The sequence below is a fragment of the Macaca nemestrina genome, chromosome 9 (assembly GCF_043159975.1).
Source record: "Macaca nemestrina isolate mMacNem1 chromosome 9, mMacNem.hap1, whole genome shotgun sequence".
Taxonomy (NCBI): domain Eukaryota; kingdom Metazoa; phylum Chordata; class Mammalia; order Primates; family Cercopithecidae; genus Macaca; species Macaca nemestrina.
Window position 1 is genome coordinate 80401545 of NC_092133.1, and position 20848 is coordinate 80422392.

General features: G+C 49.0%; 1 protein-coding gene across 2 annotated transcripts; it reads left to right on the forward strand.

Moving 5' to 3' along the window:
• The first annotated feature begins 1300 nt into the window (after positions 1-1300).
• On the forward strand, positions 1301-20578 carry LOC105495993 (retinal G protein coupled receptor). 2 transcript variants are annotated; one of them, XM_011766017.3, is made up of 7 exons: positions 1301-1392; positions 3992-4148; positions 5222-5343; positions 9503-9656; positions 11317-11434; positions 15195-15308; positions 15810-20578. In XM_011766017.3, exons 1-7 carry the CDS (start codon positions 1314-1316, stop codon positions 15939-15941), a joined length of 876 nt encoding a protein of 291 aa, XP_011764319.2. In that variant the 5' UTR covers positions 1301-1313; the 3' UTR covers positions 15942-20578. The 2 variants fall into 2 exon arrangements, with proteins under 2 accessions (XP_011764319.2, XP_011764320.2); XM_011766018.3 differs by lacking the exon at positions 15195-15308.
• The last annotated feature ends 270 nt before the right edge of the window (positions 20579-20848 follow it).

Genomic DNA, 20848 nt, shown 5'->3' on the forward strand with positions numbered 1-20848 from the left:
ATTGAGAAAGAACAGGGAACGCTCTGGAGGGTGCAAAAATAAGCTCAGCCCTGTGGAGGGATTAGGCTTAGATGGAAGTGAGGACTCATGAGAGGAAAGGCCTGGGAAGTGGGCATTCCTGGAACAGAGTGGGTTGCTCTACCAGAGTGCGTCAAAGATGCCATTGAAAAGTGCCTAAGCCTGAGGAATAGGAGATTGGCTTTTGTTCCAGCTCCATCCATAAATTACTGCATGGCCTCAGGCAGATTTTAATTGTTTTTAGCCACGGTTTCCTTGTCTGAAATGGAAAGGATAATGGTATCCAATTCAAGGAGTTGTTTGTAGGACTCATCAGAAGATCCCTTAGCACAGTGCCTGACCTGGCTCAATATTAGCTATGTTGCCAATAGTGCTCTGGAGCTTGGTTTCTTAATCTGAAAATGAATTAAGTTGCCCTAGATCAGTGTTTCCTGGTGTAAATTTTATCACGAGCCAGAGCATAACAATGCATAAAGAGCCAGTGTGTCAGGAAGTCATTTGTAGCAGCCAAAGCTCTTAGCGGGGCCAGCAAGGCTGGGCGGGTTGGGGGGCGGAGACTGACAAGACGGCAGCCCCTCTGTTCTAAGACAGTGTCCTAGGAGATTTTTTATGCTCATGTGGCTCAAGTGCTCTATGGGAGACAGGAAATGCAGCCCTGAGGTTTATATTCATGATATCTAACCGGGACTTATACAGAGGCCGCAGACAAAAGACACTGACATTGCAGAAAAGTAAACGAAGAGTCTAGTGGTCCCACTCCAGGCACATAACTAGTTAGTGACAGATTCAGAACCAGAAACCCATTCTCTGGTCCCATTTGGGGTTCTTCCTCTGACAACAGGTGACTTCCCAAACTTCATCCTTTCCCCAGCGCTTTGGAGTACACACATGTGAGCCTGAGGACACACGTGCCCAGGCACTGGGCTTGTCAGGAACAGCTGCGGCTCAGATCCCTCCTCCTGCTCCCCTCCCTTGGTTATGCAATTCTTTTCCAATAAGGCTCTCAGTCTCACACCATTTGGATTCCCCGACCTTAATCCTGTGCAATGGGGCTGAAATGAATGAGACAGGGCTCCATTCTGGCTTCACAAAGGCTGCATTGTCCAACTCGTGAATGGGTTCCTTCTGCTTGGACCAAGAGGACCATTTGCAGGGGGGAGGCATCCAGAAAGAGCCCAAGGTCCAGCATAATAACGTGCATGTGCCTCCACGCACATGGGATGGCCCTTTAAAAGGGAGGGCCTGGCTGCGGGAAGCCAGAGACAGCTGGGCCACTGGCAGGAGGGAGAGTGAGGATGGCAGAGACCAGTGCCCTGCCCACCGGCTTTGGGGAGCTCGAGGTGCTGGCTGTGGGGATGGTGCTGCTGGTGGAAGGTGAGCCAGGCAGAACCTGGGGTGCAGCGGGGGCCCAGTGGGTTCTGAGGACCCAGGCCACCAATATGGAGCTGGCAAGGAGAGGCGAGGTCCCCAAATCCAGCTGGGTGTCAGGTCCCCTTGACTGCCTTCCCCTCTGTGCCTGGACTCAGGGGGTGTTCTGACAGCTGAACCTGTGAGGTGCAGCACACTGCCTGCCAAGCAGAGAGTAAGCCAGGCAGGGGTCAGGGAGGGAGGGACTTTGAGAGGGGACATCTGCCCAGGAGATGATCAAGAGCCAGGCTTTAGGACTTTTCATGTCCCTCCAGTCGGGAGGAAATTTAATCCACTCCTTAGAAATCCTGCTAAGAATCCCACATAAGATCAGTCCCCTGAAAGGCTCTGGGGACAGACAGCTCTGCCACCTGCTCTTGTGTGACTGGAACCAAGTCCCTTCAGCTCTCTGCCCTCAATGCCTTGACATTCCGAATGGGTGGTTGTAAAGATTAAATTGGATAATGGGTATAAAGTGCTAGCCTAAATAGACTCCAGGGTATTTAAATTCATTCTCTCCCATCCTCTCCAGCCCCACCACTATTTTCACTGTGTCTACTCCTATGAGCCTAATCACTTCGCCTCTAGGTCCGCAAGGTACCTACCTACCTCCACCTAGAATCCCTAAGATGCTCGCTGAGGCCAGAGCTAGAGACAGTGTCAATCCTGAATCTGCGCCAGCCTGAGCTAAGTTGAGGGAGAATGCAGCTTTGGTTCAAAGCAGACCCAGAGAAATCATCAGTCTCTAATGAGAACTGACAATGGAGAGGAAGTGACAGTCATTTGATTGGTCCTGAAGGCTCTGGACATGACTTTCTGGTGGCCCCAGCCGGTGTCTCCCTTTCCTGAGAACCCTGCAATCTAGCATCCCTCCAGGTCCTCAAATATGCCATAAAATTTTACCACTTTATTTTTTGGAAGGGGTTTAAATTTACATTTTTATTTCATGTTTGATAATTAGAAATGTCATTGTATACATAATGCTTTGGTTTTTATTTTATTTTATTTTAAAAATATTTTTAAAATTTCAATAGCTTTGGGGGTACAAGCAACTTTTGTTTACATCGATGAATTACATCATGGCAAATTCTGAGATTTCAGTGCACCCATCACCCGAGTAGTGTACATTGTACCTAATATGTAGGTTTTTTTAAAAAAATTATACTTTAAGTTCTAGGGTACATGTGCATAACGTGCAGGTTTGTTACTTATGTATACTTGTGCCATGTTGGCGTGCTGCACCCATCAACTCGTCAGCAGCCATCAACTCGTCATTTACATCAGGTATAACTCCCAATGCAATCCCTCCCCCCTCCCATATGTAGGTTTTTTTAATCCCACCCCGTCTCCCACACTTCCCGTTCTCCAGTCTCCAAAGTCCATTATGTCCTCTGAATGCCTTTGCATACTCACGGTTTAGCTCCCACTTGTAACTGAGAACAATCAGTATTTGATTTTCCATTCCTGAGTTACTTCACTTAGAATAATGGCCTCCAGCTCCATCCAAGTTGCTGTAATAAGACATTATTTCATTCCTTTTTATGGCTGAGTATTATTCCATGATGTATATATACCACATTTTCTTTGTCCATTCATTGGTCAGTGGGCACTCGCATTGATTTCGTATCTTTGCAATTGTGAATTGTGCCACAATAAACATAGATGTGCATGTGTGTTTTTGGCTGGATTAAATGGCAGATCTACTTTTAGTTATTTACAGAATCTCTATACTCTTTTCCATAGAGGTTGTATTAATTTACATTCCCAGCAGCAGTGTATAAGCATTCCCTTTTTACCACATCCATGCCATCGATCTATTGTTTTTTGACTTTTTATTGATGGCCATTCTTGTAGGAGTAAGGTGGCATCTCATTGTACCACAGCATGTCTTTGCACATGCTATTCCCTCCTGGAATAGCATGCTCTTCCATGCATTGTCCTGCAGGTAAGTGCTTCTCACAGTTTTGAAGGCGGGATTTTTTTCCTGTTCCTCACTTTAGATGGGGGAAGCTGAGGTTCAGAGAGCTTAAGGAGCAGCAGGCGAGGCAACCAAGCCAAAATTCAAGGTCGGGTCTGTCTGCTTCCAGAGTACGCCCCCTTCACGCTCACTTCCCTGCCTGGCGTCCTGGGCAGCTCCCAGCTCTAACATCAACTCTTCTCCTTGGAGGCTCTCTGACTTTGCTCTACAGTCCTTGGAGAAGGCATTTTGAAATGCAAAAGGCCTGAATTCAAGTTCCAGCTCTACCACTTGCTAGCTGTGTACTTAGGGCAAGTTAGCTAGTGTCTCTGAACCTCAGTTTCCCAGCTACAAATGGAGAAGAGCGTATCCAAGTGAAGACTGAATGAGATGACTCATATTAAGTGCTTATCCTGGTGCCTAGTGTGCGCTAAGTGCCCGGCAGGTGTCAGTGATTATGATTGTTATAGCATGAAGCATGCTACGCTATATAGGTTGTCTTTCTTGTCTGTCTGGGAGGTTGCTGATGCTCCATCCACCCCACGCACCCTGTTCTGTCCCCAGCTGGGCTTCAGCAGCCCCAATGCCAGCCCCAACCCTTCGTTTCAGCTCTCTCCGGTCTCAGCCTCAATACCCTGACCATCTTCTCTTTCTGCAAGACCCCGGAGCTGCGGACTCCCTGCCACCTGCTGGTGCTGAGCTTGGCTCTTGCGGACAGTGGGATCAGCCTGAATGCCCTCATTTCAGCCACATCCAGCCTTCTCCGGTACCAGCCCCCTCCCCGTCCACAGGCCCTGAGGTCCTGCCTGGGGCCTAACCTCTGGGTCCCGGGCAGCCAAGCCAAGGGCATTTTTACTACTTACAGAAAATTGGCCAAGGGCGGAGGGTGGGCAAGCTAAAATGGGCTGAATTCCAGATTGATTCTGAAGAATGACCGCTGATTTCTGGAAGACAGGGATTGCTGAAACCTGATGAAAGAGATGGCAGGCTGTAGAGATCAATGGTATAGGTTCTGTAACCAAACAACCTAGGTTTGCATTCTGGTTTCATTCAGCATTTCTAGTTCTGGGCTTCTTCCATAAATCGGATATTATTTCCTAACTCATATAGTTCGTTGGAAGTATTTACTTCTATTATGTGTAAATAACTTAAAATAATGCTTGATACCTAGGACTCTAAGTAAGTGTGAAAACAAACAGGGTTTTAGCTAGCGTCTAACACCTCCTTATACACAAACCAGGGTCTTCCATCACAGCTTCAGAAGGTGTTTATAAAATTGTTTTCTGAAGCAGACTGGACATTCTCATTCTGATTTTGGACACTGCAGATGGAGGCTGGAGCCCACCTGGATGCACATGCTCCGTGCTGACCAGCCTGGGGGGTCTACATCAGTGAGAATTCTTCCTCCCACAGTGAATTGAAGCTTCCACCTTTGTTTGGCCCTTTAGGCTGGGGAGGCCTGGGATCTCCCCCTCTGACTTTGCCTTCATCTTCTGTGTGACCTTGGCCTCAGTATCTTTGCCTCTTTGAACCTCAGTTTCCCCACCTATCAATTACAGGCATGAGCTCTCCTGTGACAGTGGGATCTGATCACACAGAGAGAGCCTATGGCCCAACCGTGGTGCAAAGTCACCGAGCATAGAGAGTGTGCATCGGGCTCTACCCCTTCAGCCCAGTTACTTAAGCTCTAACACCTCATAGGAAAGACACCGATATTAAGGCCGTCTTTGGAGAAGCAGGGCAAGATTCAGGAACGCACACTCCAGGCTGTACTTGGCAGGTGTGGGAGGTGGAAAGGGTTGGAGGAGAGGGGTCACTGGTGCCCAGTGTCTCCCACAGGCGCTGGCCCTACGGCTCGGACGGCTGCCAGGCTCACGGCTTCCAGGGCTTTGTGACAGCGTTGGCCAGCATCTGCAGCAGTGCAGCTATCGCCTGGGGGCGCTATCACCACTACTGCACCCGTATGTATCTGGGCTTCTCCAGTGGAGGGACACCGATGCAGTGTGGAGAGGATAAGAGGCAGGGCGGGGCAGTCAGAACTAGCTACAGCTCCTTGTTTCCCAGGGCAGGGAAGTGTGGGTGGGTGTGAGTGTGCATGCCTATCATGTGTAGGCACTCATTTCAGGAAAGGAGGGAGGGTGGGAGAGTGTGCAGGAGAGCTATTGAGGCTATCTTGCCATCACTGCAACCTTGGGCAAGTCAGGGATCCTCTCTGAACCTTAGTCTCCTCCTATATGAAATGATTTTTTTTTTTTTCTTTTTGAGACGGAATTGCTCTATTGCCCAGGATGGAGTGCAGTGGCTCGATCTTGGCTAACTGCAACCTCTGCCTCCTGGTTTCAAGCGATTCTTCTGCCTCAGCCTGCTGAGTAGCTGGGACTACAGGCGTGCGCCACCACGCCCAGCTAATTTTTGTATTTTTAGTAGACATGGGGTTTCACCATATTGGCCAGGCTGGTCTTGAACTCCTGACCTCGTGATCTACCTGTCTCAGCCTCCCAAAGTGCTGGGATTACAGGTGTGAGCCACTGCGCCTGGCTGAGATGATTTTATTTTATTTTATTTTATTTTATTTTATTTTTGAGACGGAGTCTCGCTCTGTCGCCCAGGTTGGAGTGCAGTGGCCGGATCTCAGCTCACTGCAAGCTCCGCCTCCCGGGTTCACGCCATTCTCCTGCCTCAGCCTCCCGAGTAGCTGGGACTACAGGCGCCCGCCACCTCGCCCGGCTAGTTTTTTGTGTTTTTTAGTAGAGACGGGGTTTCACCGTGTTAGCCAGGATGGTCTCGATCTCCTGACCTCGTGATCCGCCTGCCTCAGCCTCCCAAAGTGCTGGGATTACAGGCTTGAGCCACCGCGCCCGGCAGCTGAGATGATTTTAATAACCAATCTCAGTTTTATTTTGAAAATCAAATGAGATCAGGGTTACAGAAAATGCCCTTGCAGATAGGTACTACGGAGGTGCAGAGAGGCTGGGTGTATGTGTGTAGCTGGGCATGTGCCCTGGCACCCAACCATTCCATGAGGCTTCATGAAAACTGTCCAGCTCTAGATTTCCCAATCTGCATGGTCAAATACCATCTTCATAATTGGCCATATCAGTGTACAAACTGCTCTGTTTCTCCTTGATTTTTTTTTTCTTAAAAGTGACTCATTTTTTAAAATGTAAACACCTGCTTCAAGCTCATTCTAAACAACATCTGGGAAATCACAGGTTTAATGTTCTTATAATTTTAATACAATTAAAATAAAAACCTGTTCACCCAGAGACCATCCAGAACCCTATTCACCACCATGGGTACATAAACATGTTTTGGGGAGCTGTGGCTCAGCTAACCCTCCTAGCAAACCCTCAGCTCACAGCCTTGGAAGCAGAGGCACAGAGAAGTTAAGCAGCTTGCCTAGGGTCACACAGCTACTAAGGGCAGAGCTGACACTGGGCATGACCTGGTACCTCCAAGTCCTGAGCTATGAATTTGCTCAGCACAGAGGCTGCTGTGAGGTCTATGGCCAGCACAGCTCAAGCCGTGGCATGGCCTCTTTGGAATCCACAGAACTTCCCTTGCCATAGTCACATGTACAGCCGCCTTCCCTGCAAAGTCACTGCCCGTCATGGGTCTCTCCAGGCCAAAATGCTTCCATCGGTCTCATCATTTTGAGTGGCAATAGTTTAGCCTTCCTGTCCACCTGGTCTCAGAGTGCTTCTCCCACTACTTCCATCCCAGCCCCCGCCCCTGTGATCCCTTGGACCATCTTACACACACACACACACACACACACACACACACACACACACACACACACCACCTTCTCAGACAGCAACAGGCTTCTCTGCCTCAATATAGAACAGTTAATCCCTATGCCAGAGGCCTTAGATCAAAGCCCTTTCTATACTGAGAGCATGGCAGAGCAGTGTGAAGGCAGGCAAAGGGGAATGAGGAGGTCTGAATTCATCTACTCCATCCCTGGGAGGTTGTAGGCATGTCACCTTGGCCATCTGTTTCTAAAGCTGAAAGTCTGAGGCAGCACAAGGGTCCAGGTAGGTATTCATTATTGTGCCCACAGAGAATTGCTTGAACCTGGAAGGCAGAGGTTGCAGTGAGCCGAGATGGCACCACTGCACTCCAGCCTGGGCAACAGAATGAGACCATGCTTCAATAAAACAAAAACACAAAAACAAACAAACAAACAAACAAAAACAGGAAGAAGAAAAGGCCAGGCATGGTGGCTCATGCCTGTAATCCCAACACTTTGGGAGGCTGAGGTGGGCAAATCACTTGAGGTCAGGAGTTCAAGACCAGCCTGGCCAACATGGTGAAGCCCCATCTCTACTAAAAATACAAAAATTAGCTGGGCATGGTGGCATGAGCCTGTAATTCCAGCTACTTGAGAGGCTGAGGAAGGAGAATTGCTTGAACCTGGGAGGCAGAAGTTTCAGTGAGCCGAGATCATGCCACTGCACTCCAGCCTGAGTGACAGAGCAAGACTCTGCCTCAAAAAAAATTTTTTTAAAAGATTGGCAGAACTGACCTCTTGACTATATCGAGTCTTCCTATCCATGCACATATTTATTGTGCCCACGGTTGGGGTGGGAGGTATCTTAGTCTGCCCAGGCTCCTATAATAGAATGTTATAGACTGGGTGGCTTGAACAATAGAAATTTATTTCTCAGTTATTCAGGCTGGGAAGTCCAAATTCAAGGTGTCAGCATGGACAGGTTCGTTGAGGGCTTGCTTCTTTATTTATAGATGTTCATCTTCTTGCCATGTCCTCACATAAAAAGAGAGATTGTCACTTTTGTGTTCCTTCTTTTATTTTTTTGAAACAGAGTCTCACTCTATTGCCCAGGCTAGAATGTAGTGGCACCATCTCAGTACACTGCAGCCTCCACCTTCTGGGTTCAAGTGATTCTCTACCTCAGCCTCTTGAGTAGCTGGGACTACAGGCGCATGCACCACGTCCAGTTAATCGTGTCCCTTCTTATAAGGGCACTAATCGCATCATGGGGGCTCCACCCTTATGGACGAGTTATAACCCAAAGGCCCCACCTCCAAATGCCATCACACTGGGGATTAGGGCTTCAACATATAAATTTGAGGGGACCCGAACATTCAGTTCATATCAGAAGGTCACATCCAAGCAAACTCCATCTGGAACCATATCAGTAGAAGCAAAGTGTAGATGAGGGAGGTTGTAGATGTGCTCTTCTCTCCTGATCAAAGCCCACCTAGAGACCTGTCCTCTGCCCTGGGATCTTAGACACAAAGGAGTATGACAAATAAACAGTAGACAGAGGAGGGCACCTGTGAAGTGCATCCTGAAGCCAGATCCAGGAGGAACCACTGGATGGAAAGGACCCAATAACACTGCAGCAGAGAGGGGGCTTCAGGGAAGGGATCAGAGGAGGTCAAATCAGCATGGCTGGTTCACATCAAAAGATGCTGCTGGGACCCAGCCTCTGCCTTTGGCACTGAGATTGAGCCCCAACCCCCGAGTCAAGCATTCTCAGAGGGTATCCTCGAAGCAGGGGCAGTGGCCTGATTCTGAGCAAGTGCTGAGGATGGTGGTAAGTCCAGACTTCTGCCTCCATCCCCTATGACCCTCACCTGAACCCCTGCCCATGCTTCTTCCTGAACTTTGGCTTTGAAAACACATCTGTCTCTTTGCCATTCCCTCCTTGTCTCTGTCCTCTGAAGAAGATGGTATAGTGTGTCTATTTGGAGACCTTCACCATCCATTATCTATTTCATTCTTCATAACAATCCTCTGAGCAACTCATTATCATTCCCCTTGTGGCAAGGATTATCATTCCCCTTGTGGGCGAGAACACTGGGGCTCAGAGAAGCTTTTCACTTGCCTGAGGCAGAGCTGTGGTTCTCATTTTGGTGACTTGCTTAGTTAATCCCCTTCTCAGCCTCAATTTTTTAGACCATGACACAGGGATAAGAAAACCTCCTTCTGGCAGGATGTGGTGACTCAATCCTGTAATCCCAGCACTATGGGAGACTGAGGCGGGGGGATCACTCGAAGGGACACTCTTCAAGATAGGGAAGTCCATTCTTTCTCACTCTACCAGGCCATCTCCCCCTCACAACCTCCTCTTCGTCCTCTGTCCTGGGCAGGCAGCCAGCTGGCCTGGAACTCGGCCATCTCTCTGGTGCTCTTCGTGTGGCTGTCTTCTACCTTCTGGGCAGCCTTGCCCCTCCTGGGCTGGGGCCACTATGACTATGAGCCACTGGGGACATGCTGCACCCTGGACTACTCCAAAGGGGACAGGTGAGGTGGGAGGAGCAGCTTCGAGGCTCCTATCCATGGGAATCTTGGCTTCGAACTCCTATTACAAGGGTGCCCCAGCTGAAAATCCAAATGGGGAAATATGAATGTTTGCCAGATAATCTCAACTCCTTAGTCATGATACCCACATGTAGGCAGACATTGGGACTGGAAAAAGCCTGTTCTGAAAACTGGCCGGGTGATGGGAATGCTATGAAAATTGGGACCCAGAGTTGAACCCAAAAAGAGACATCATACAGGGAGCCATTGGCTTGTGTCAGTGATAACAGTCACCAAGCCACACCACCTCTTTGCCGTCTTCAGCACAGTCGGCCATCATGGCTCTGACCTCATCAGTTTCTAGAGGGTGCCATACCCTTGGCACAATAGATTCAAAGAACATTATGGTCCTTCCACTGGGAGGGAATGCCCTGAGCATACGCTATGAGGCAATCCCTGGAGAAATAGAACTGAATGCATGAGGGTCCCCACCCTCATGGGGCTCGTGTTCTGGTACTGCCCCATCAGGCAGCTCTAGGGAGACAAGGGCTTAGGGGGATCCTTTAGAAACTGCCTTGAGGAATGGTGACATGGGCTCCAGCCCCTCTTGCTTCCACTAGAGCCACGTTGCATTCATCTGCTTTACCCATGGTGTTTAATCATGAGGCATCTGCACTGGATGACAGGCTTTCCAGGTGATGCCTTTTTGAGAATACTGGGCCTGGTCCAAGTGTCCCTCCATGGCTCTCCCCAGCCAGGGTCCAGTCCTTCCAGCTGCCCCTCCCTGGTGTACAGCTCCAAGGTGACATAGTCTCCCCTTCTAATGGGAATCTGCCTCCCTGGGACTCCCACCATTCCCTTCACCTCCCCATGACCACTACCTGGGAACCCAGGCTCTTCTGTGGTCCCTTCAACCATTTCTTTAGTGACGTAGTATCCAATCTTCTTGTTATCCAGTCTCCTTTTAAAACCTTTGGGCCTAGAATGCTCCTTGAGTGTTCCTTCCTCTTGGTCCACTGACATCCCCACCATTGGGTGAACATGTTTCCCAAACTAAAATTTCCCATTCTTCATGCTTGGGGGACAAACAGGAAAGCAGGGCTAAGCACTTGAACAAGAAAGAGGCCTCGGCCGGGCGCGGTGGCTCAAGCCTGTAATCCCAGCACTTTGGGAGGCCGAGACGGGCGGATCACGAGGTCGGGAGATCGAGACCATCCTGGCTAACACGGTGAAACCCCGTCTCTACTAAAAAAATACAAAAAACTAGCCGGGCGAGGTGGCGGGCGCCTGTAGTCCCAGCTACTCCAGAGGCTGAGGCAGGAGAATGGCGTGAACCCGGGAGGCGGAGCTTGCAGTGAGCTGAGATCCGGCCACTGCACTCCAGCCTGGGCGACAGAGCGAGACTCCGTCTCAAAAAAAAAAAAAAAAAAAAGAAAGAGGCCTCTTCCTCCTCGGAGCTCCCTGGCTTCTAAAGGCAAGTTCTAGGGGGACCTCGTAGCTCCCAAAGGGAATTTACCTGGGACCCGGGAGCAATCACACTGAGTACTTGTGTGAATGGAGCATTTTCCCACATCCGATCATCCAGAGCAGAGCTGGTGGGTCCTTGAGGGCAGCTGACCATCCCTGAGAGCTGACCCCAGTCCTCCATCCACTCTCCCTGTAGAAACTTCACCAGCTTCCTCTTCACCATGTCCTTCTTCAACTTTGCCATGCCCCTCTTCATCACGATCACGTCCTACAGTCTCATGGAGCAGAAACTGGGGAAGAGCGGTCATCTCCAGGTAAGGACCCCTCCCGGAGTGTTATCTGACGGTGCAGCGCAGCCCCAGGCTCTTGGTGTCCCGAATGAAAAATTGGATGTGACACACACAAATAGCAAAGCAAATATTCATTGCTTTTGCAGCAAAGCAAAGCAGCAAAAGTTTATTCAGCACAGTATTACACTCTCAGAGAGGGGAGGGCGGACCGCTCTCTGCGAAGTGAGATCAGCACCAGTTTGGTGTATTTTGGGTTCTTTTATGTGTTTATTTTTCTTCTTCCCAAGGCTGCCTCATCTCTAGCCAGCGTCTGCCTTTTGATTGATAGGTTACTTAGTCGCTTTGGCCCTTGTGTGATTGCCTGTCACCTCCATCCCATAATCTTAAGTACATGCATGATACGCAGTCCATATGAATGAGCCTTAATGAGCTTATTATCATACAGGGTCATTTTAAGGATACTTTGTCTCTCTAATGCGCATGCCCATCTCTGAGGAACTGCTCCTGACAGGTTTGGTCCAGATCTAGCCGGCCATGGGAGCTTCTTACTCACTTTTTAATCTTATTTTTGTTTTGGTTGCTCAACTTCTGTTTCTTGTCTTGCTTCTTGCTCACCGCCTCTTCACCTTGCTTCTGCTTCTACTTATTCTGCCCTTTAACCTCCAATTCCCTCTGCTAGTCTCCTGCCTCAAGAGCAGCAGAAAGTTCTCAGTTTCACTCAGGGACACCAGGGAATATGAACAATGTGACAGACAGCAACCAGGGGTTTTCTGCGTTTTCAATGATCAAGAGAAAATCCAGCTTGTGCACAGCATAGGATGTTAGAACTGGAAACTACCCTCTGTTTGTTCAGATCGCTAAGGCCTGGGGAGCAAGGATCAGGACTGCTCAGATTCACCCAGACCTGGTAACTCTGGCGACCAGGGCTCCCTGCCGGACACCATCCCTGCTGTTCCACTTAATTCTTGCCAAAGATCTGAGGTTTGGCACAAAGTTACAGTCTTTTAAAATGCTGCTTTTAAAGTGCTTTGAGATGTTTAATTTAATCACAGTCACAGGGTAGTGTCCAAAAGATAAAAATCAAACCTATAAGCACATTTTTCCAAGAAATATAGTACTTCAAAATAAGCCCTCCTAGCCATTTTTAAATTTCTGCGTTACTATTCCCTTGCCACGGTTTTATTTTAACTTGGTCACCTGGATGACCTCTAACAAAGGAGTCCTAACAAGCAACAAAGATTAGAACAAATTCAGATCTTAGTATTATTTCATCTTTGCAACCACTCTATGAGGAAGGAGGTTTTCTCTTTTTTTTTTTTTTTAGTTTTTTTTTTTTTTTTTTTGAGTGGGAGTCTGGCTCTGTCGCCCAGGCTGGAGTGCAGTGGCCGGATCTCAGCTCATTGCAAGCTCTGCCTCCCGGGTTTACGCCGTTCTCCTTCCTCAGCCTCCCGAGTAGCTGGGACTACAGGCGCCCGCCACCTCGCCCGGCTAGTTTTTTTTTTTTTGTATTTTTTAGTAGAGATGGGGTTTCACCGTGTTAGCCAGGATGGTCTCGATCTCCTGACCTCGTGATCCGCCCGTCTCGGCCTCCCAAAGTGCTGGGATTACAGGCTTGAGCCACCGCGCCCGGCCTTTTTTTTAGTTTTTTGAGACGGAGTTTTGCTCTTGTCGCCCAGGCTGGAGCGCAATGGCGCAATCTCAGCTCACCACAACTTCCACCTCCCGGGTTCAAGCGATTCTCCTTCCTCAGCTTCCCGAGTACCTGGGATTATAGGCATGTGCCACCACACCCAGCTAATTTTGTATTTTTGGTAGAGACGGGGTTTCTCCATGTTGGTCAGGCTGGTTTCAAACTTCCGATCTCAGGTGATCCGCCTGCCTCTGCCTCCTAAAGTGTTGGGATTATAGGCATAAGCCGCTGTGCCCAGCCTTCTCTTTTCTTTTCTTTTCTTTTTTTCTTTTGAGACAAGGCCTTACTCTGTTGCCCAGGCTGGCGTGCAATGGCAATCTCGGCTCACTGCAACCTCCGTCTCCCGGGTTCAAGTGATTCTCCTGACTCAGCCTCCCTAGTAGCTGGGATTACAGGCACCCGCCACCATGCCTGGCTAATTTTTGTATCTTTTGTATCTGTTGGCCAGGCTGGTCTTGAACTCCTGACCTCAGGTGATCCACCCATTTCGGCCTCCCAAAGTGCTGGGATTACAAGCTTGAGCCACCGCGCCCGGCCAGAAGGAGGTTTTCTTATCCCTGTGTCGTGGACTGAAAAATTGAGGTTGAGATGGGCGTTAACCAAGCAACTCACCAAAAGCCACACACCTGGATTCAAACTTAGGTCTGGGACTCCACCACCCACGTGGTCAATCACAGTGCATGAAAGAAACTCTCTCTCTTTTTTTTTTTTTTTTAAGTCACTTCATCTGCCACTTTATTTATTTATTGTAAATTGTAAAAGGACTGTGCAAATCTATTTTAGCTGCAGCCCCGATGCTCCCCCGAGGTCAGAAGGAGAGAAAGGACTTTGCTGGGACCAGAATCCAGTCCCCTGGCTCCCAGCTGGCAGCTAGCATAGGCGCCGCCTCCAGGCTGTCCTCCGCGATGCCCGTCCCAAACCCTGTCTGGAGGCGCAAAGTTCACATTTATTGGAGGCACAGGCAGCCGGGAGACAAGGCTGCCACCATGATCTCCTCATTTTTCTGGGTTGACTTTAAACCATTGTCTCTGGTGGGCATCGTCAAGGTCACACGCAGGGGTCCGGGGACCTTATCCCAAGCTAAGCGGCTTCCGGAGACCGCACAGCCTCTCCAGGGGATTCCAATTCTCACGGCCTCGGCTCCCGGGAGGGCCCCGCAGTGCTGAGCTCCCTTCCCCCCACCCCCAAATAAGGGACAATTAAGAGAGAAAAAAAAGTCTCTTGGTCAACATATTTTAAAAATCCAAGATGGAAGAAAATATGTTCTCTTCCAACTTAATCACCCTCTTTGTTAAAGAAAGTCATGTCAGGGAGAAAACAGGCAAGAACTTTAGCGTCAGAATTTGCACGTTCGCGTGTGGGGGGTGGGGGGGCGGGGGGCAGGAATCCGGCCGCTCCCGCTGAAATTAAAGCGCAAGTCTTGCGCCCCCTCATGGCGCCACGCGGCACCCCAGCGTCTCCCGCTCTCCGGACAAGCCCCGTGCCCGCTGATTATATTTCACATTGGGAGCCCAGACAGGGTGGTCTCGCCAGGTGGCTGTAGCTGTGGATGACCAGTTGGTTCTAGGACTGAGGCCTGAGGGCAGCTCAGCCTGGGGCCCCTTGAGCACGCAGTCACAGAGCCCAGGATTCCTCTTAAAGAGCACAGACCCGGGCCAGGCACAGTGGCTCATGCCTGGAATCCCAGCACGTTGGAAGGCCGAAGGAGGAGGATCCCTTGAGCCCAGGAATTCGAGACCAGCCTAGGAAATATAGTGAGACCCTGTCTGTATTTGACAAACAAACAAAGAGTACAACCCAGGAGGAAGCTCATTATCCACCCAGTCTCGACCTCCAGCCACGTCAGGTATTATCAGGCCATTTTACAGACACAGCAACTGAGGTCAGGCAAGCTTAAATAAAAGGCTTAAGGTCACACAGTCTTAAACAACAGAGAGGCCCATCTGGTCCCAAGTTCCCCTGCAGACTCAGCTCCCTCCTGAAGCCTGGTTCATGCTGCCCAGCCCTGCTGAGTGCTGACCTGGTCTTCTCGGCCGCATGGGGCTGTGGGCCACCTGGAGCAAGCTGACATCTCCTGCCACAATTTCTCCCCAGGTAAACACCACTCTGCCAGCAAGGACGCTGCTGCTCGGCTGGGGCCCCTATGCCATCCTGTATCTATACGCAGTCATCGCAGACGTGACTTCCATCTCCCCCAAACTGCAGATGGTACAGATACTTCTAGTACCCAAAGCTAGACCCCTCTCAGTCTTTGTGTCTCTGTCTCACCTCATCTCACTTTCTGGATTTATGGCCTCTGTGTCAGTCTCTTCCTCTCTGTGTTTCTTCCTTTGGATACTCACAATGCATAGAGCATTAGTTTGCCTCCCTAATCCCCTACCTCGTCCCTGAGTCATACCAGGCTGCTACTTGACATTGCCCAAACCTCATGTGAGATGACAGGGACAGCCAGCCAGATGGTGCAGATAAGGACTCTGTGACTAGGGGTTGAGATTGGTACCCAGGCTGGGAGCAGGTGGGTCTGGACAAGAGTATGACTCCATGGGCTCCATGAGCCATGAATCTCTGCCAACTAGTCAGGGAAGGCTCCAAGGCTGCAGAACTAAATGATTGGCAGCTGCAGGTGGGGGTGACTGGGGTCGCCAGGTGGGACCAGAGAGAGGAGCAGTGGCTTTGAAGCTTCTTTTCTGGACTTTTCTGCCACAACAGGTGCCCGCCCTCATTGCCAAAATGGTGCCTACAATCAATGCCATCAACTATGCCCTGGGCAATGAAATGGTCTGCAGGGGGATCTGGCAGTGCCTCTCACCACAGAAGAGCGAGAAGGACCGAGCCAAGTGAGCCTACCATCCTGGACTGAGCCCCAGGCCGGGAGGCTGCCCCAGGAGTCCTGCCCAGCAGCCTCAGCGGCCAAGCCCAGACACTCACTCACCTTCCCTAATGGCCCCGTGGAGCCTGGCCCTAGGCTGGACACAAGGATTCAGAAAGACACCAGGCTGCACAGAAAGAGCCAGATGGACCTGAGTGTTGGTCATAGCCTTCTACACTCGAGGCTGAGAGGCTTCAGGAAAGTCACTCCTTTTTAAAAATAATAATAAATTTAAGGGGGTACATTGCAGTTTTGCTACGTGGATAGATTGCCTAGTGGTGAAGTCTGGGCTTTTAGTGTAACCATCACCCTAATAATATACATCATACTCATTAAGTAATTTCTCATCCCTCACCCCCTGCCACCTTGTCACCCTTCTGAGTCTCTGATGTCTATTATTCTACACTCTGTGTCCATGTGTATACATTATTTAGCTCCCACTTACAAGTGAGAACATGTGGTATTTGACTTTCTGTTTTAGAGTTATTTCACTTAAAAGAATGACCTCCAGTTTCATCCATGTTGCTGCAAAAGACATGATCTCATTCTTTTTTATGGCAGTGTAGTGTTCCATTCCATACACACACACACACACACACACACATACACACACACACACACACACACACACACATTTTCTTTAACCAATCATCTGTTGATGGATTGATTCCATATCTTTGCTACTGTAAACAGTGCTGTGATAAGCATACAAGTGCAGGTTTCTTTTTGATATACTGATTTCTTTTCCTTTGTGTAGATACCAATAGTAGGACTGCTGGATCAAATGGTAGCTCTATTTTTAAGACAGTATGGAGAAATCACCATACTGTTTTCCATAGGGGCTGTACTAATTTACAGTCCCACCAACAGTGTATAGGTGTTCTCTTTTCTCTGCATCCTTACCAATATCTGTTATTTTTTGACTTTTTAATAATAGCCATTCTCACTGGTGTGAGATAAGATCTCACTGTGGTTTTAATTTCCATTTCTCTGATGACTTTTGATGTTGAGCATTTTTTCATATGCCTCTTAGCCACCTGGCATGTATTCTTTTTGAAAAAAAAATCTATTCATATCTTTTGCCCACTTTTTAATGACATTATTTGGATTTTTTTTTTGTTGCGTTGTTTGAGTTTCTTATATATTCTGGATAACAGTCCCTTACTGGATACATAGTTTGCAAATATTTTCTCCTGTTCTGCAAGTTGTTCATTCTGTTGATGGTTTATTTTGCTGTGCAAAAACTTTTTTAGTTTAATTAAGTCCCATTTGTCTATTTTTTGTTTTGTTGCTTGTGCTTTTAAGGTTTCTGTCATGAATTCTTTGCCTAGGTCAATGCCAGAAGAGTTTTTCCTAGATTTTCTTCTAAGATTTTTATAGTGTCAGTTCTTACACTTAAGTCTTCAACCCATCTTGAGTTGATTTTTTTTTTTAAGTCGGAGTCCTGCTCTGTCGCCCAGGCTGAAGTACAGTAGTGCTATCATAGCTCACTGCAACCCTTGCCTTCCAGGTTCAAGCAGTTCTCATGCCTCAGCCTCCTGAGTAGCTGGGATTACAGGCATGCGCCACTATGCCTGGCTAATTTTTTGTGTTTTTAGTAGAGACAGGGTTTCACCATGTTGGACAGGCTGTTCTCAAATTCCTGACCTCGAGTGATCCACCCGCCTCAGCCTCCCAAAGTGATGGGATTACAAGCATGAGCCAGTGTGTCTATCCTTGAGTTGATTTTTATATATGGTGAGAGATATGTGTCCAGTTTCATTCTTCTGCATATGGCAATTTAATTTTCCCAGCACCGTTTATTGAAAAGGGTGTCCTAACATCACTCCTTCTAAACCTTCTAACCCTTAACATAAGGATGTTAATACGGACTTCACAGGGTTGTTGTGAGGCTTGAAGATAACGTGTACTCACTAAGCATATAGAAAATACTCATTAAAACAGAGCTGTTCGTTAAGTCTTGGCCATGCCCTCCAGGGACTCAGTCTTACATAGAAAGGGGTAAAAGCCCCAGGGTTTGCTTGTGGGAGCTCAAGCCAGGCTGCCAGCATCCAAACACCACGTATTAAATCGTGATCTGCTGCCTGTCACTTCCTCTGCCTGTGCATCGTTTCCCAAGTTGGGAGGTAAGATGACGGCAATGGCAACTTGACTACACAGAAAGGACCAGAACATTCCCTGGCATGGTAAGTGCTCACGGAGTATCAGCCACCAGCACATGCCAGTCAAAGACAGCCTCTGGTAATATGGGGCTTGGCCTGCACATTGTTTTAAAATGTTTTGAGGTTTGTTGCCAACATTTAAAAATCAGGAAAATTTATTTAAATCCAGATGTCAGAAGGTGAGGCTACCTTCCTACATGGTTACAGTTTGCAGAGCTCAGGGCAGCTCGGCCCTCTGCCCAGGACACATGCCCTTCTGTCAACTGCAGTGCCTGTGTCCCCTGTGGATCCTGTGAGCCTCTGGGTTTGTGACAAGAGCCATCCCGGGTCCCCAAGAGAAGGAGACGAGGCCAAATACATCAGCATCCTCATCTGTGCTCAGGGGAGAGGCAGGGAGGAAGGTGGTTTGGTCAGGCTGCTTTCAGGGATGGCTTAAGCTCAAGCCCTGCATTCCCAAGGCTTCCTGCAGGAGGGAAAGGAGGGCTTGGGGATGGCCACCCTGGCCTGGGTTGGCAAGAGATGGGAACGGCTGAAGCAGCACCTGGTGGGGAATGACCACAGTCCTGCCTGAAGCTACTCACTTCAGAAGCCCCATGTCTGCCCACACCCCCAATTCCCACTCATGGAGTGGGCTTGGGGACACTCATCACCTTCAGGCTCTTCTGCCCATGTTCCCAAGCACTGTTAGGATCTTTGTCCCCTGTGACAGACACTGTGTGCAGGGCCTCTCCTCTGCCCTCCTTCCCAGCCAGCCCACAGCCTCCCCGGCACCCCTGCCTTCTTTTAAGCAGCTCAGCTGCGTCTGGGAGAAGAGGACAAAGGAGGTGGCTGAATCCTGTCTGAAGTCCACCTCCCCATGGGCCCTTGGCACAGTCACTGAGCTGGCATAGGAATCAAAGTCTGCCCATCCCTGGCACTTGGCCGGGCAGAAGTCAGACCACAGCCCTCAAAGGCCTAAATCCTTCTCAGGCTCGCTTTGCTCTGCCCGACCCCTACGGTGATGGATTCACAGCCCTCAAGCTCTCTGCTGATTTTCTACAATGAATATGTACCACTTTTGCAATCACAGAAACATGTAAAGAGAAATGTTACTTCCATCTCCTTCAAGTGTTTTATCCCTGGCTGTAGTTGTATGTTCCCTGCAGAGCCTGTGGGCCTCTGGGTTTGTGAAAGTAATGCAGGAGTCCCCATCCCTGAATGTATATCTGTATATCTGGTGAGACCCAGGGTCCTGCAGGGAAATGGAGATGGTGGGCAAGGTGACTGAGGAAGTCTGATGATGAAGGCGCAGCTGACCCAGGACCATGGAGGCAGGTCTGTCCCACAGAGCGGAGGGGAGGAATAGATAAGCCCCATCAGTCTGAGTCTGTTGAACATCACTCCCCACCAGCCTTCCTCTCCTGCCTCCCTCCCAGGCTCCTCTGGAGCAACTGCTCACCCTTTCCTGGGCACCCCTAGGTCTTTTTTCTCCATTCACTTGTGTCCCCTTAATGCCACCCCCTGCAGACACAATGAGTTTAAGGGGGACACATCAACAAGGTCCCCCCACCTGCGTTAGTCATCACTAGCACCACAATGCTCTCTCCAAGTTCCGTGCAGCCCTGGAGAACTGGGGCCACATTGTGGAAAGGTGAACAAGAGCAAGGTGAGAAGACTGAGTCTGGAGAATTCAGGAAGGAAGAAAGAAGGGTGAAAATAGCAGAGAATGTGCTAGAACCTCATCTACAGAGCTCAAGGGCTCAGGGCATCTTCATTGGAGGCCCAGGGAACCAGCCTAACCTTCCCCTGCCCCGGCCTCTAGCCACACTCTACACCAAAGACCACACTGATACACAGACACACAGACTGGACTTGGAAGAGGCCGCCAGGAGGCAGGTGGACATCCAGAATCAGCAAGCACCAAGTACCAGAAAATTCCACCTCCAGCAATCACTTCCTCGTTTGTAAGCCAGCATCCATTTGACCCCCTGAATTCCTGTCTGTCACTTAGTTCTGACGTATTCACCTATCCATCCAATACATATCTACTGAACAGCTGCTGTGTGTCAGACACGCGCTCGATGTGACGACGCACCAAGATCCTTTCCAGATACTGCCAGAAAATGTCCACTGTCTCTTTGTCTCTTCATTACATTTGTGAGGAAAACACAGTTGTTAACAATAGCTAGGAAATCAAATACAGAAATTACGGTAGAGCCATGTCCAAGTAAGTGGAATCAGGTATAATAATAAGGGTGATCAAGATAGCCCAGAAATTTCCTTCAGAATCTCCGCAAGTCATTGTCACAAAACCAAACACTTATCCCTGGCTCTAGATAAATTAAGCGTGCACTATGTGCTTCATTGTGTACTTGGTTTAATTGTATTTCAAGAGAATTATCCCCCACTGAATTTCAATGTGTAGCCAATTTTAGCCCCATTCTGGATTTTTAAAATTTTCTGTTTGACTTGGAAATCATCGTGTTTTTTTTCTTTTCTTTCTCTCTCTCTTTTTTTAAACTATGTAGTCCTCTGTAAGAAAACCACCATTATTTCTAAGAACAGTTTTCCCTAAATTGTCATCCACAGAGGAAGGCCCCATAATATGCACTCCTGTAGTGTGATCAGGCCCTGCCTTCCCCTCGCTGGGTAAACTTGGGAGTCAAGACCCCCTCTGGCCCATCCCCTCCATCATCTCAGTCCCCCGGGGCTCTGACACAGGCAGAAGATTCTCAAAC